The sequence below is a fragment of the Neofelis nebulosa genome, chromosome 7 (genome assembly GCF_028018385.1).
Source record: "Neofelis nebulosa isolate mNeoNeb1 chromosome 7, mNeoNeb1.pri, whole genome shotgun sequence".
NCBI lineage: Eukaryota > Metazoa > Chordata > Mammalia > Carnivora > Felidae > Neofelis > Neofelis nebulosa.
In genome coordinates, this window is record NC_080788.1 from 10,139,252 (window position 1) to 10,152,028 (window position 12,777).

The 12,777-nt window shown below is 43.9% G+C and overlaps 1 protein-coding gene across 16 annotated transcripts in view; it reads right to left on the minus strand.

The window, feature by feature from the left end:
• The window catches only part of AKAP13 (A-kinase anchoring protein 13), a 335,196-nt gene that overhangs the window by 99,936 nt on the left and 222,483 nt on the right, over positions 1-12,777 (minus strand). For all 16 annotated transcript variants that reach the window (XM_058736667.1, XM_058736669.1, XM_058736666.1 and 13 more), the window contains one exon: positions 1,905-1,980. In XM_058736667.1, the coding sequence (XP_058592650.1) occupies positions 1,905-1,980 (76 nt within the window). The remainder of the gene's footprint in view (positions 1-1,904; positions 1,981-12,777) is intronic.

Consider the following 12,777-nt stretch of genomic DNA (forward strand, 5'->3'; position numbering starts at 1 on the left):
CTTCTTTGGTTTTTACACTATTGATCTCTTGAACTGTGTTTATAAAGTAAAGGAAATCTCTAAGATCCAAAGTACCTAGAATTCACCAATTTACCTAAAATCAAAACCTCAGGTCTGAAGTTCCAAAGCACAATCCAGATCTCAGATTTTGCTACAGTGAGATTTAAAAAGACTCTAAGAAGTCAAGAAGTGTCTAAGAAGGCCAAGTGTGTTTGTGTGGTGGGGAGGGGGGCAGGGAGAGTCAATAAAATTCAAGATGATGTCCTGGGAAAAATGCTCAGGGGTTCAAAATTCATTTATTTAAATGAATAAATTAGGGGCGCCTGGGTGGCTCGGTCGGTTAGGTGTCCGACTTCGGCTCAGGTCACAATCTCACGGTCCGTGAGTTCGAGCCCTGCGTCGGGCTCTGTGCTGACAGCTCAGAGCCTGGAGCCCGTTTCAGATTCTGTGTCTCCCTCTCTCTGACCCTCCCCTGTTCATGCTCTGTCTCTCTCTGTCTCAAAAATAAATAAACGTTAAAAAAAAAAAATTTTTTTTTAATGAATAAATTAAACTCTAGTGTGTGAAGAAACTCCTTGTGAACACTCAAGTTGTCAGACAGCCTCATTTAACCCTTCCACGGCAGAGAGCTCTGCTGTTTGGATGGTTGGGAGTAATGACACTTCTGGAAAATGCCCACAACAGCCCAAGATATGGTGAGTAGTATACTTTTAAGTACAAGATTCTAGGGGGGCTGGGCGAGGGAAGTGTCAGCTAAGTCTGTGAATAGGGTCAATCTTGTAACAGGCAGGGACTCTGAACACGACCATCTGAGACAAAACTGGAGAAAAAACACTTTTCGTATTTGTCTCCAACATTTCCTTTGGAGTGAAGTCAGAGCTGAGAATCCAGAGGAAAACTCTTGGGAGACCTAGGATGTGGACAGTGTGCCTTTCAATTTAGTACTATGCGAGACACCCCCAGCTAAACTGTTTCTACAAAGACCAGTCGATGGGGACTCGGTAAATTTTACAGCAGGTCAGTAAAACTTGTGAAGGTAAACAAAGGTGCTGTTGAGTCAGGTCGACTCAGGAGACCAAATGACGTTCACGTGGCAGCTCTGCAACAGGCACAGGGACTGACGTAGAGGCGCCACGTCCTTCAACACCACCCACTGAGGAAAGCTAGCAGTGCTGTACAGATGGGAGACCACAGGGAGCACAGACACTGGGCAACATCCCTCACTTCACTGTGAATTAGTGGCTACACTGGGTAGAAGGTGGGGCCTCCTACCACAAGCCACGCGCTGTGTCATGGACAAGCCAGGTGTCGGCAGCTGACCCTCACCTGCTGTGACTGATACCTCAACTGCCGACAGTACTTCCAAAGCTGATGGTTCTCGACCCTGGCTGCGCAGTGGACTTGCCAAGGGAGCTTTCAAAGCTTCTGAGGCCCGGCTCACACCCCAGGCCCAACTAAATCAGGACTTCTGGGAGCGGGACCCAGGCAGCAGTGTATTTAAAGCCCCCCAGAGAATTTCAATGCGCAGCTAAAACTGAGGGCTCTCCGGTTTAGTTCTTAATAAGTATTTACAGCTGTTATCGGATTGAGAAACCACGATCATATGTACGCACACAGCAGAGACGCCTTCACAGAATCAGTAAGTCATAAAGCCACACGTGAAGACTTACCACTAAAATGAAACTTAGGTAATTACATGACACTACTCATTCTCAGGGGGGAACAAAAACGCCTACAGACCCAAACTGCTCTTACCCCCTTCTTCTGACTTACTGTATGGCCTGGTCAGGAAGGACAGACCTCCGAAAACGCTCTGGGAATTAGAGGGGGGCTCCAGAGCTAGGAAATGGACGTTTTTAGATACAGTTATTCACGCAACTGGAAGCTGGAAAACCCCGGCTCACCTGGGCTCTGTGTGGGAGCCAAGAGAGACGCTGCATCAGGGCACGGCTGTATTGTACACCAGCTTTCCCGGTTTATCTGAAGGAAAGAGAAACAGATCGACGTTCAGACAGTGAAGCAATGTGGGATGATGTGATGGCTGCTGCAAGCATATCTACTGTACCAACACTCCTGCTTTTTTCTTTAATACTTTATGATACAGTAGGTAAAATTATAGGAAGGAAAAAAAAAACCCTTTCACAACACAATCAAGGCATGCCCTACTCCACTAAGGCTCTAGGGAGACCGTCACTAAAAGCAACAGGAAAAAGACACACAAGGAGGAAGGCCTGGTGCAGGCCGAGGGTGAAATAATATAAGAATAATACATTTAATATGTAACACAGTGATAATGATAAGTAACACGAAATGCATCGCAGATTACATTACATATTTGATCTCTTCATTTACAAGTTAAAAACACACAAAAATAATTTCTGTTTCTTCAAGATTTACTATCCACTGGGTATCAGGTTAGGATTCTATGTACATTATCTAAATCCCCACAAGAGCTGCGAGAAGTCTGTATTATCTGTACCCAAAGAACAACTAGGCTCAGCGGAGTTGCTGAGGTCATTATGACAGCACTGGCGATGGAATACAAGTCTACATGAATCTAAAGCATATTAAGAAGAGAAGGCTCCCTTAAAATATTTAAAAAAAAAAAAACAGCCTTTACAACGCTCAGCCATCTTATTAGCATCATAACCATCTACTTTCATTACATTTAAGATAGTATGAAATTACCGTGACAGATTTCAAAAGTCGTCTCCCCCATAACTGATAAAAGAAGTAAACACAAAATCAACAAAGATACAGAAAACTTGAAAAACGTTACCAAGCAGTTTGAGCTAACCAGCAAATGCGGAGCAATTCACCCAAAGGCAGCAGGACACACATTCAAGTACACACGGAATGTTCACCACAACAGACCATATTCAGTGGCATAAAAGAAATCTCAAATTGAAGATTAAAATCATACTACACATGCGCTCTGTCCACAAGAGTATCAAAATCAGAAACCAAAATGAGAAGTTACCTGGAAAAACCACAAAGATTTAAAAAACAAAACAAGACAAAAACACACAAAAAAACCTGTTAAAAAATCCATGAATCAAAGAAGAGATCTTTAGGAATTATTATATATTAAATATTAGAAAACATCTCCAACTGAAAAATTCAAACATCACATATAAAAATTTGTGAGATACAGCTAAAACAGGATTTAGAGCAAAATTTATAACATTAAGTGCCTATATTAGAAAAGAGAGGTCTCAAATCAAAGATCTAAGCTTCTAAGAAACTAGAAAAACGGGTCTCAATGAAATGGAAAACAAAAAATAAAGTCAATGAAACCAGAACCTGGTTCCCTAGATCAGTAAAGCTCTAGCTAGACTGACCAAGACCAAAAGTTACAAACTGCCAGTATCAGGAATTAAAGAAGTCATCATCACAGTTCCAACAGATACCGAAAGGATAACAAAGGGATATTATGCACAACGTTACTGTAACAGATTCACAAGTCAGATGAAATGGAAACATTTCATGGAGGACACAAACTACCAAAATTCACTCAAGAAGATAAAGATAATCTGAATACCCTTATTCTTTTAAAGACATTGAATTTAGTTAAAAACCTTCCTATAATGAAATCTTCAGGCCCAGATGGTTTCAGTGGTGAATGCCACCAAACACTGAAGGAAGAAATAATGCCAATTCTACACAAACTCTTCTACAAAATACAGGAGGCAGGAACTATATACAGCTTGTTTCTATGAGTCCAGCATCACACTGCCACCAAAACTAGACAAAGATATTATAAGAAAACGTACATCAGTATCCCTTAGGAACACAGATGCAAAATCCTGAACAAATATTAAGATACCGAATCCAGCAACGTAGAAAAAAGGTCAAGTTGTCATGGCCAAGTTCATCCCACGAAGGGATGAGAGAACAGTATCATCAAATATGCCACATGGGATAAGGCAGAAAGCTCCAGGACGTTCTGTCAAACCAACTGTTTGACCAACAAGAAACGCAAGGAATTAATAAGCTTCTTGCAAACCTAGATCTACATGAAACAAAACAGCACATCATTTGCTCCTTTTGACTATCTCACCGTTAGAGAGAGGACAGGAGGCAGGGACCAGGGGCCATGCATGTTTTGGTTCCTGGTATGTTACAAACCCATGCCAAAAATTTCACAGTGATCTGAAATGGAAACCGATCTTCTGCTGGTTCCCTGGGATTATGCAAAGTAGGCCCTTTAAAATGTAATTTGAGTGTGCCCAATAAGGAAGTAACCTCAAATTCAGTAACTTTAACAAACCCTACCCATACCTTTCAAAGAAATCAAACAGCAAATTTTCTTAAAAAAAAAAAAAAAAAAAAAAAATCATTCATTCAGAGCAGGATTTCTTTACTGAAAACTACATCTCATTTGAAATGAGCCAAATTTCACCAGAGTGAAATGTTTCTCTGCTAACAGTAGAAACAAGAGTCCAGAACTACTATACTTCAGTAGAAAGCTATATTTTGAGGCTGAAAGAGAAAAAAAAAATTGCTTTTCCTCTTTTTATTCCCCAAATAGGAAAAGATTGCAGGAATACAGCACAAATTTGAATAATTAACAGAAGCAAAAAAGCTGAGAAGATCCTTTAAAGTAGTGAAGAATACGCTGCTCTGAATTGTCATGACATTGTGTTCTCCTTCTGTGACCTTCACTAACTTCAGCCGACATTTTAGGAGACTTTGCTAAAACTCTACATCTCAGAATATTTTTCATTGCCTTTTCAACTCCGTGGCCACTGAGTAAACTGGACATTCTTTGCCTTCAATATGTAAGGGACTGACTATACTTTTCATGTCCTTTTAGGTTTGCATGCTATAAAAAGTTAAACAATTTGTAAAATAACATAATATACATAAGCAGTTCATGATGTAGTAATAGTATATAATATAAACATGTTTATTTAAAATCGTGTTTTAATAATAAAAATAAAATATTAAAATATTTATTTAAAATAATGTGGGGCGCCTGGGTGGCTCGGTCGGTTAGGCGTCCGACTTCGGCTCAGGTCACGATCTCATGGTCTGTGAGTTCGAGCCCCGCATCGGGCTCTGGGCTGATGGCTCAGAGCCTGGAGACTGCTTCTGATTCTGTGTCTCCCTCTCTCTCTGCCCCTCCCCCGTTCATGCTCTGTCTCTGTCTCAAAAATAAATAAACGTTAAAAAAAAAAATTAAATTAAATAATGTAATAAATACTGAAACAATGAAATTAAGATGAAATCAAATCTCTAACTGAATACACTAATTTCTGAAATAACAGTGGTGAGAACATGTTAATGTTGGAAGAACATTCTTCATGGGTCTCTCCTAGCTCTCCATGTCTTGTGAGCAAAGGCATTGATTGTCCTTTTGTTCTAAATTATCTTTTCAAAAATGTGTCTATCAAACAACTCTGGAAGATAGAGATATTGTTTGTTTCTGAAGCAAGGGCAGGTCTGTCTACTGTCCAGCATAACAAAGACAATGTCTCAGTCAAGGGCAAAGATCAGGCAGGCTCACTGCCCATTATAAGGACTGAAGTTTCCTAAGAGTGGGGTTTCTTGGCTGTGACGTGGGACCCCCTCTGGGCTGTCCCTGGGGAACTTGGGAAGCAAGAGGAACCAACAAGAAACTGATGCTCATGGTGCTTTTTGTGCAATGAGTAATAAACCCCTTTGCCCCTGACCCAGGAAGCCCTGTGACTTCAGGCAGCAGCCATGAAACTGTCAGACTAACTTGGGAGCTTGAGAGTAGGGTAAAATCTCAGACCTATCACTTTTGACAAGTAGTATATATTAAATAGTATCAAAAACACTTAAACACAGGGGCAGGCAGAAGTCTCTTGATATGATCACACCTATGTGGTGAAAAACCTTAATCTGATTCAGTTTTTTCATTGAATGATTATGCCTGAATGAACACAGAGAGACAATATTTATTTTAACTTTTCTGTTGTTTCCCAAATTTTTTTTACAAATTACTTTTTGGTTTTTACAATTGATTCTGGAAAGCCTTCTATTTTGTAGTAACTTTAAGTTGACAGAAAAGTTACAAAGATAGCCCAGAGTTCTCATGTACCCTCTCTCACCAGTATCTCCAATGTTAACATCCTATGAAACCCTGGTGCCTTCATCAACAGTAAGACACCAACATTGGTACATTACCATTAACTAAATCCTGGACTTGATTTGGATTCTGTTTCCATTAACGTTCTTTTCTGTTCCAGGATCAAAACCAGGATACATACCACAGTGCACTGAGTGGGAGTGTGTGTATGTGTGTGTGTGTTGGGGGGGGGGGGGTTGGGGTGTAATTTGGCATTTTAACATCTTTACTGAAGTGTAATTCATATACTCTAAAACTCACCGTCTAAGTCTATGAATCAGTGGTTTAGGGTATTTGCAGACCTGCTGTAACCATCATCAAGTTTAGAATATTTTCATCATGCCAAGAAGACACCGTATCCATTAGTATTCAAACCCCACCCTGACCTCCATTTCCCAGTTCTGAGCAATCATAATCCACTTTCTGTCTCCATGGATTTGCCTACTCCGAACGCTTCACATAAATGGCATCATGCATTATGTGATCTTTTGTGACTGGCTTCCTTCACTTAGCAAAGTGTTTTCAAGGTTTTCCTATGTCATAGCAACAGTACTTCATTCTTTTTACTACTAGATAATATTCCACTGTGTGGGGATGCCTTAATTCTATTCATTCATTCATTCATTCATTCATTCTTCAACTGACGGGCATTTGGGTTGTTTTCACTCTCTGGCTGTTTGGAATAATGCTATGAAAATCCTCATACAAGTTTTTGTTTGCACGTGTTTTCATTTCTCCTGGGTTTATACCTAATGAGTGAAACTGCTGGGTCACATGATAACCTTTATATTAGACATTCTTAGGAACTGCCAGACTTTTCCAAAGTGGCTGCATCATGTGATGTCCCTGCCAGCAATGTATGGCTGTTTTCTTTCTCCGCATCCGTGCCCACGCTGGTTATGATTCTTGTCCATCTGATTGCAGCCATCCTAGCAGGTGAGAAGTAGTGTCTCGTGGGAGTATTTGTTTTTTAAATGGAAAATGTATTTTAATCTGTTGGTTACTTTCTAGGAACGCAAGACAGTCTGAAGATGGAATGCTCTTCGCCCTCAGGTTTGTCTCCCTCCTTATTTAAAGCAAAAAAAAAAAAAAAAAAAAAAAAAAAAAAGTATTTAAATACCTTCCATGTATCAAATTCTACGCGAAGCCTTAAAAGCAGAAGTAGTAAAGAGTGTGTCCTGAAAGGACGCCCAGTTTACGAGAGAGAGACATGAAAATGTTCACTTCCTAAGCTCCTCGCACACAGCAGGTATTAAATGTGCGCTGTCACCAGCAGGAATGAGAGCCCGAGTGAGCGGACCACTGGAAGGAGGAGCCGTATTTTACGTGCTGCATGCATTTCTGACTAGGTCACCAAAGACACAAGCAGAGACATGGGGCCAGCTCCACACAAGGCATTGCACAACACAGAGGGGGGAAGTCAGAGACTGCCACACCCTGGTAGAAGCAGAAGAATTCAGGGAGCCTCGTTTCACAGGAGTTAAGGAAGCAGAGGGCAGAAAACAGAAGGTAGGTCCGTGGTGCCAACCACTGCAGAGAAGTCAAAACAGATTAAAAAAAAAAAAAAAGAAAAAAAAAAAAAAAGAAGTTACTGGACTGGGTAACTGTGAGGTTTCTCGTGACTCTGCAAAGGGCAGGTTTTCACAGGACAGGTGAGATCAGAATGAAAGCTGTGGAACATGTGTTTATCTCTGTAGATTCAGGGCACTTTACAGTTTATAAAATAACTGTCAGCTACACATGACCTTTCTCCTGCCGCACAACGAGGCACGATGCCATTTGGGAGAGGAGGCCACACACACTCGGCGAGGCTAGATTTGGGGAGAGGATCTTTGCGTGTGGACTGCACTGTTACTGGTGACTGCACCTGCTCCAGAGACCAAGCTTCTTGAGAACAGAAACACACCTTTAATCCCTGGGGAGGGAAGTGCCAAGAAGCAAGGGCATGGTTCGTGGGGGATGCTTAATGAATTAATCTTTGAGTTCATTATCCTCCATGATTTTACAGAGAACAGCGAGGAGAGCCTTCAGGATTCTCACTCTGCCTGCCTTTACCAGATCCGTAAACAAACACAAGTGAGGCCAAAGGAGGTGAAGTGACTCCACCCAGTGAGTTCAGTATTTAGAAGCCGGGAGGGCGTTCTCCCTGCTTCCATCCAGCTCTCTTTCCCCGAGTCCATGGGTACCGCTTGTTACTTTTTTCTTTGCCTTGGAACTCAACAACTGTTTAAACAAGTTTTAATAACAATACTAAACTGGAAAAGATCTGGGCAAGTGCATTTCAGATCCCTGGAGAAGATTAGCTGGAAAACAGTCACTGTTTATTTTAGGCAAGTATATTTAGAAAATAAAAGTATTACCAAAAAGAAACAACGCATGGGACAGTGGGTGCCAAGTGTTTGAAATTCAGGATGCTGTAATTGAGAGAAATGTTCTCTGTGTCGGGGGGGGGGGGGGGGGGAAGGGGGAGGACTCTGCCTAGGCGCCTGTGTCCATCACTAACCATTAATGGGGGCTCTGCCTAGGCGCCTGTGTCCATCACTGACCGTTAATGGGGGCTCTGCCTAGGCCTAGGTGCCTGTGTCCATCACTGACCGTTAATGGGGGCTCTGCCTAGGCGCCTGGGTCCATCACTGACTGTTAATGGGGGCTCTGCCTAGGCCTAGGCGCCTGTGTCCATCACTGACCGTTAATGGGGGCTCTGCCTAGGCCTAGGCGCCTGTGTCCATCACTGACCGTTAATGGGGGCTCTGCCTAGGCGCCTGGGTCCATCACTGACCGTTAATGGGGGCTCTGCCTAGGCCTAGGCGCCTGTGTCCATCACTGACCGTTAATGGGGGCTCTGCCTAGGCCTAGGCGCCTGTGTCCATCACTGACTGTTAATGGGGGCTCTGCCTAGGCCTAGGTGCCTGTGTCCATCACTGACCGTTAATGGGGGGTTCTGCCTAGGCCTAGGCGCCTGTGGCCGTCACTGACAGTTAATGAAGAGCATTAACTGGTGGTGCTGATAAGGTGCACCACCTCCATGGACACAGGACACGTAGGAGAATCTGGCTATGATGCAGTTTCAGCCAGTTCCCTCTTCTGAATTCAGATCCATTTATAAACATTTAAAAGTAAAATCTATATTGAAAAATAGTAAGGTTTCAAGCGAATCAAGATTTTTTCACCAGGGCAGGATGGGGAATTCTAGCATGAAAAGGCTTCCTCGAGCTCTCTTGCTGTCAGCTACACGCGGATCCATCCCTGGTCAACATGTTGGGGACACCCCCCACCCCCCACCGCCATTAGGCAAGAAACAGTGTTCAGGCACAGCTTAGGCAGACGGGTAGGACATGATCCTGTCTACATTTTGCATAGGACAGGACATCTCACAGTTGAAAAGTATGAGAAACTCTTTTTAAACAAAAATGCCATGGGTTACATTTGCATCCATGTCCCAGGACGGCAGATATGAGTACCTCCACCAACTGTGGACCACAGGTCAGGAAACACGGTTTAGTTAGTGAAATACAATAGGGACACAAGTCCCAGAAACCCACAGAGGTTAAGGAGGAAGCCCCTAGAATAACAAAAGATAATTTCTGGTTCGGATATGTGAGAAACACTTATCAGAGGTGGTGGTATATGAGGTGGGCCTTCTAAGGCGAGCACAGTATGCTCAGGAGAGAGAGAGGAGGAGAGGCAGGGAGTTCCAGCCATGAGGGAAAAACAGACGAGCTAAGTAGTCAGGACACTTCAGAGCTGGAGTTCATTGCCTTCTACGGCACAGACTCCTTCCGAACCTGAGGGAAGCCATGAACCCTCACCAGAAACATGCATGTGTGTGTCCAGTCATTGGTTCTGGAGAATATCCTCGGAACCCAGCATGCAGACCTTTTCCTGAGACATGTCTGAGAAGCACAGAAAGCCCAAAGGTTCCCGGAAGTACAAACTGAGGAAAGGTGAACAGGAGATAGGGCCATAGTGAACCAGGCTTTGTTCTCGAGCAAGGGCGGACCCTCCCCCCAACGACATCAGCAGGGGAGGCAGAGCGGTACCATGCCAGGAACATAGCTCTCGAAGAACATGGAGAAAATGGGGTGGTAGGAGGAGCCTGTGGCCTAGCCTAGTGGCAGTGTGCACCCGGACTGGGAAGATGCCCTCTGGAGACAGAAGCAGAGGAGCAAAAAGCTGGCATGGAGGGCAGAATCTACAGAAATAAGACAGAGGGCCCCAAACCCACCATTTCACCAGCGGGAAATCCAGCGGGCAGGAAGATGCTGCTGCCTGTTCTATTTGGCTGTGCTGAGTCTGAGGTGTTCAGACGCCTTTCAAATAGTTGAAGAAGGTTAGGGATCTCGAGAGAAAGGCTGGATGCTGGCTTCATTTGCCACTGAGGTAACAGGTGAGAAGATGTGCACGAGAGCCAAGGCCCAACACGCAGAGAGGAGACACTCCGAAGGCAGCGTTCCCTCGTGTGGGACGACACACGTGTGTGCACGGAGCAGCTTGGAAAGCTGCTACTTCTGAACTCTTACAAACATCACCAGCACAAAAGTGAGTGTGCATCAGGGAAATGCACGTAAGTCAAAACCATGATGAGACGCTACGTCGCTCCCGTGAGGATGGCTATTATCACCTCCTCGCCTCCAAGGAGCCACTGAGAAAATAACAAGTATGGGTGTGGGTGCAGGGAAACTGGAGCCTTGGGCGCTGCTGGTGGGAATGTCAAACGCAGCAGTCACTGTGCAACAGTGTGGCGGCTCTTCCAAAAATTCAACAGAGAATTGCTATACAATCCAGCAATTCCACCTCTGGGTATATGCTGAAAAGAATCGAAAGCAGGGACGCAGACAGATATTTGTACGCCTGTGTCCGCAGCAGCATTACTCACGACAGACAAAAGGTGGAAACAACGAATGTCCATCCGCAGATGAATGCATACATGTGATCTACACACGTCATGGAACACCACCACCCAGCCTTCAAAAGCAAGGGAACCCCGACATGCTACAGCATGGATGAACCCTGAAGACAGTACGCTCAGTGAGATAAAGCAGTCAGAAAAGGACAAACACTGTGATTCCATGTCTATGAGGTAACCAGGGTCGTTGAACTCACAGACAAAAAAATAGAATGGTGGTTTTCAGGGGCTGGCAGGGAGGGAGAAACATGGAATTATTGGTGAATGGGTAGAGAGTTTGTTTGCAAAGACGAGAAAGTTCTGGAGACGGCTGGCGGGAACGGGTGCACAACAACGTGACAGGCCACCAAGCTAACTGTGCACCTAAACGTGGCAGATTTTATGTTACGTGTAGCCTCCCAATGATAAAACAAAGTGACCGTGCAGCCAGCAATAGAGAAAAGTGGTCAAAGGGGCCCACATAGTGAGGGGCAGAGCTGGAACTCTGGGCCAGATACTACCAATCATGGTCAATGCCACTAACCAGAGGGCAAACTCCATGCGCACCGAGTGTGGAAAGAATGTCAAAACAGGTCTCAGCATTTTCCGCCACATCATATTCAGTGACAGCAGCACCCAGCATACCGTCTTCTTGTGTGAAACACGTGGCGTTTACTACAGAGATCAACCGCTTAGGAGATAGAAACCAGATTACAAAACATCTCCTCCTCCTTCTGCTGGGTTTCCGAATCTGATGTCACAGATAAACCTGCCCTAGTCTCGGTTCTGTTCAACAACTCTGTCTCTTTCTCACTTACACCAACAGCCAACTTAAAGGCCACACCGTGTGGCTACATTTGAAACATTTTCAGAGTGCTTCCTACAGGCCTTCAGATGGACCTTCAGATACACCACCAAGCCCTGACTACAAACACGGTAACACACCTGTTCTCCTGTTAGTCTCTTTTCCAAGAGGTGACCTCCAAGATGGAGATTTTCACATAAACAGATACGTTGGTTCTCTGTACTATTAACACTCTTCTTAGCCAGCTTGGAGACTAGGCTTGGCGAGATTCTGATTGTTAGAAGAATTAGGAGACAGAAAAGGAAGAAACAACAGTGTTGAGACTACTAATAATTCGAGTTTTAAGAGAAAAACAAAGATGATTATGAGTCCCTCTCTCCAGATTTTGCCCTATGGCGTCTTTGAACTCGTATGAGCAAAATACAGGATTGGCAACTGCCCAAATGGGTAGGAGAGGGGAGTTCAAGATCATTCAGAAATTGTGTTTGGCTGGAAATAAGGGAAAGAGAAACTCTACCATTAAATATTCATGTTTTTGGAGGAATTAGTTACCAAAAAGCCACTTTCTGGCTCTGACTCCATTTATGATTCTTTAGCTAAAGAACAAACTTAGGCCTTTGTCCATAGCACCTCCATAATACGTAGGATCATGGACGCTATGGGTGTTCAACAGCCAAAGTTCTGGTGAGCTACTGTGCATATGGAGCACGGGAAAATGAAGTTCAGGGGCGCCTGGGTGGCGCAGTCGGTTAAGCGTCCGACTTCAGCCAGGTCACGATCTCGCGGTCCGTGAGTTCGAGCCCCGCGTCAGGCTCTGGGCTGATGGCTCGGAGCCTGGAGCCTGTTTCCGATTCTGTGTCTCCCTCTCTCTCTGCCCCTCCCCCGTTCAGCTCTGTCTCTCTCTGTCCCAAAAATAAAAAAAATAAAAAACGTTGAAAAAAAAAAAAATTAAAAAAAAAAAAAAGAAAATGAAGTTCAGAAGGAATGTCAGAC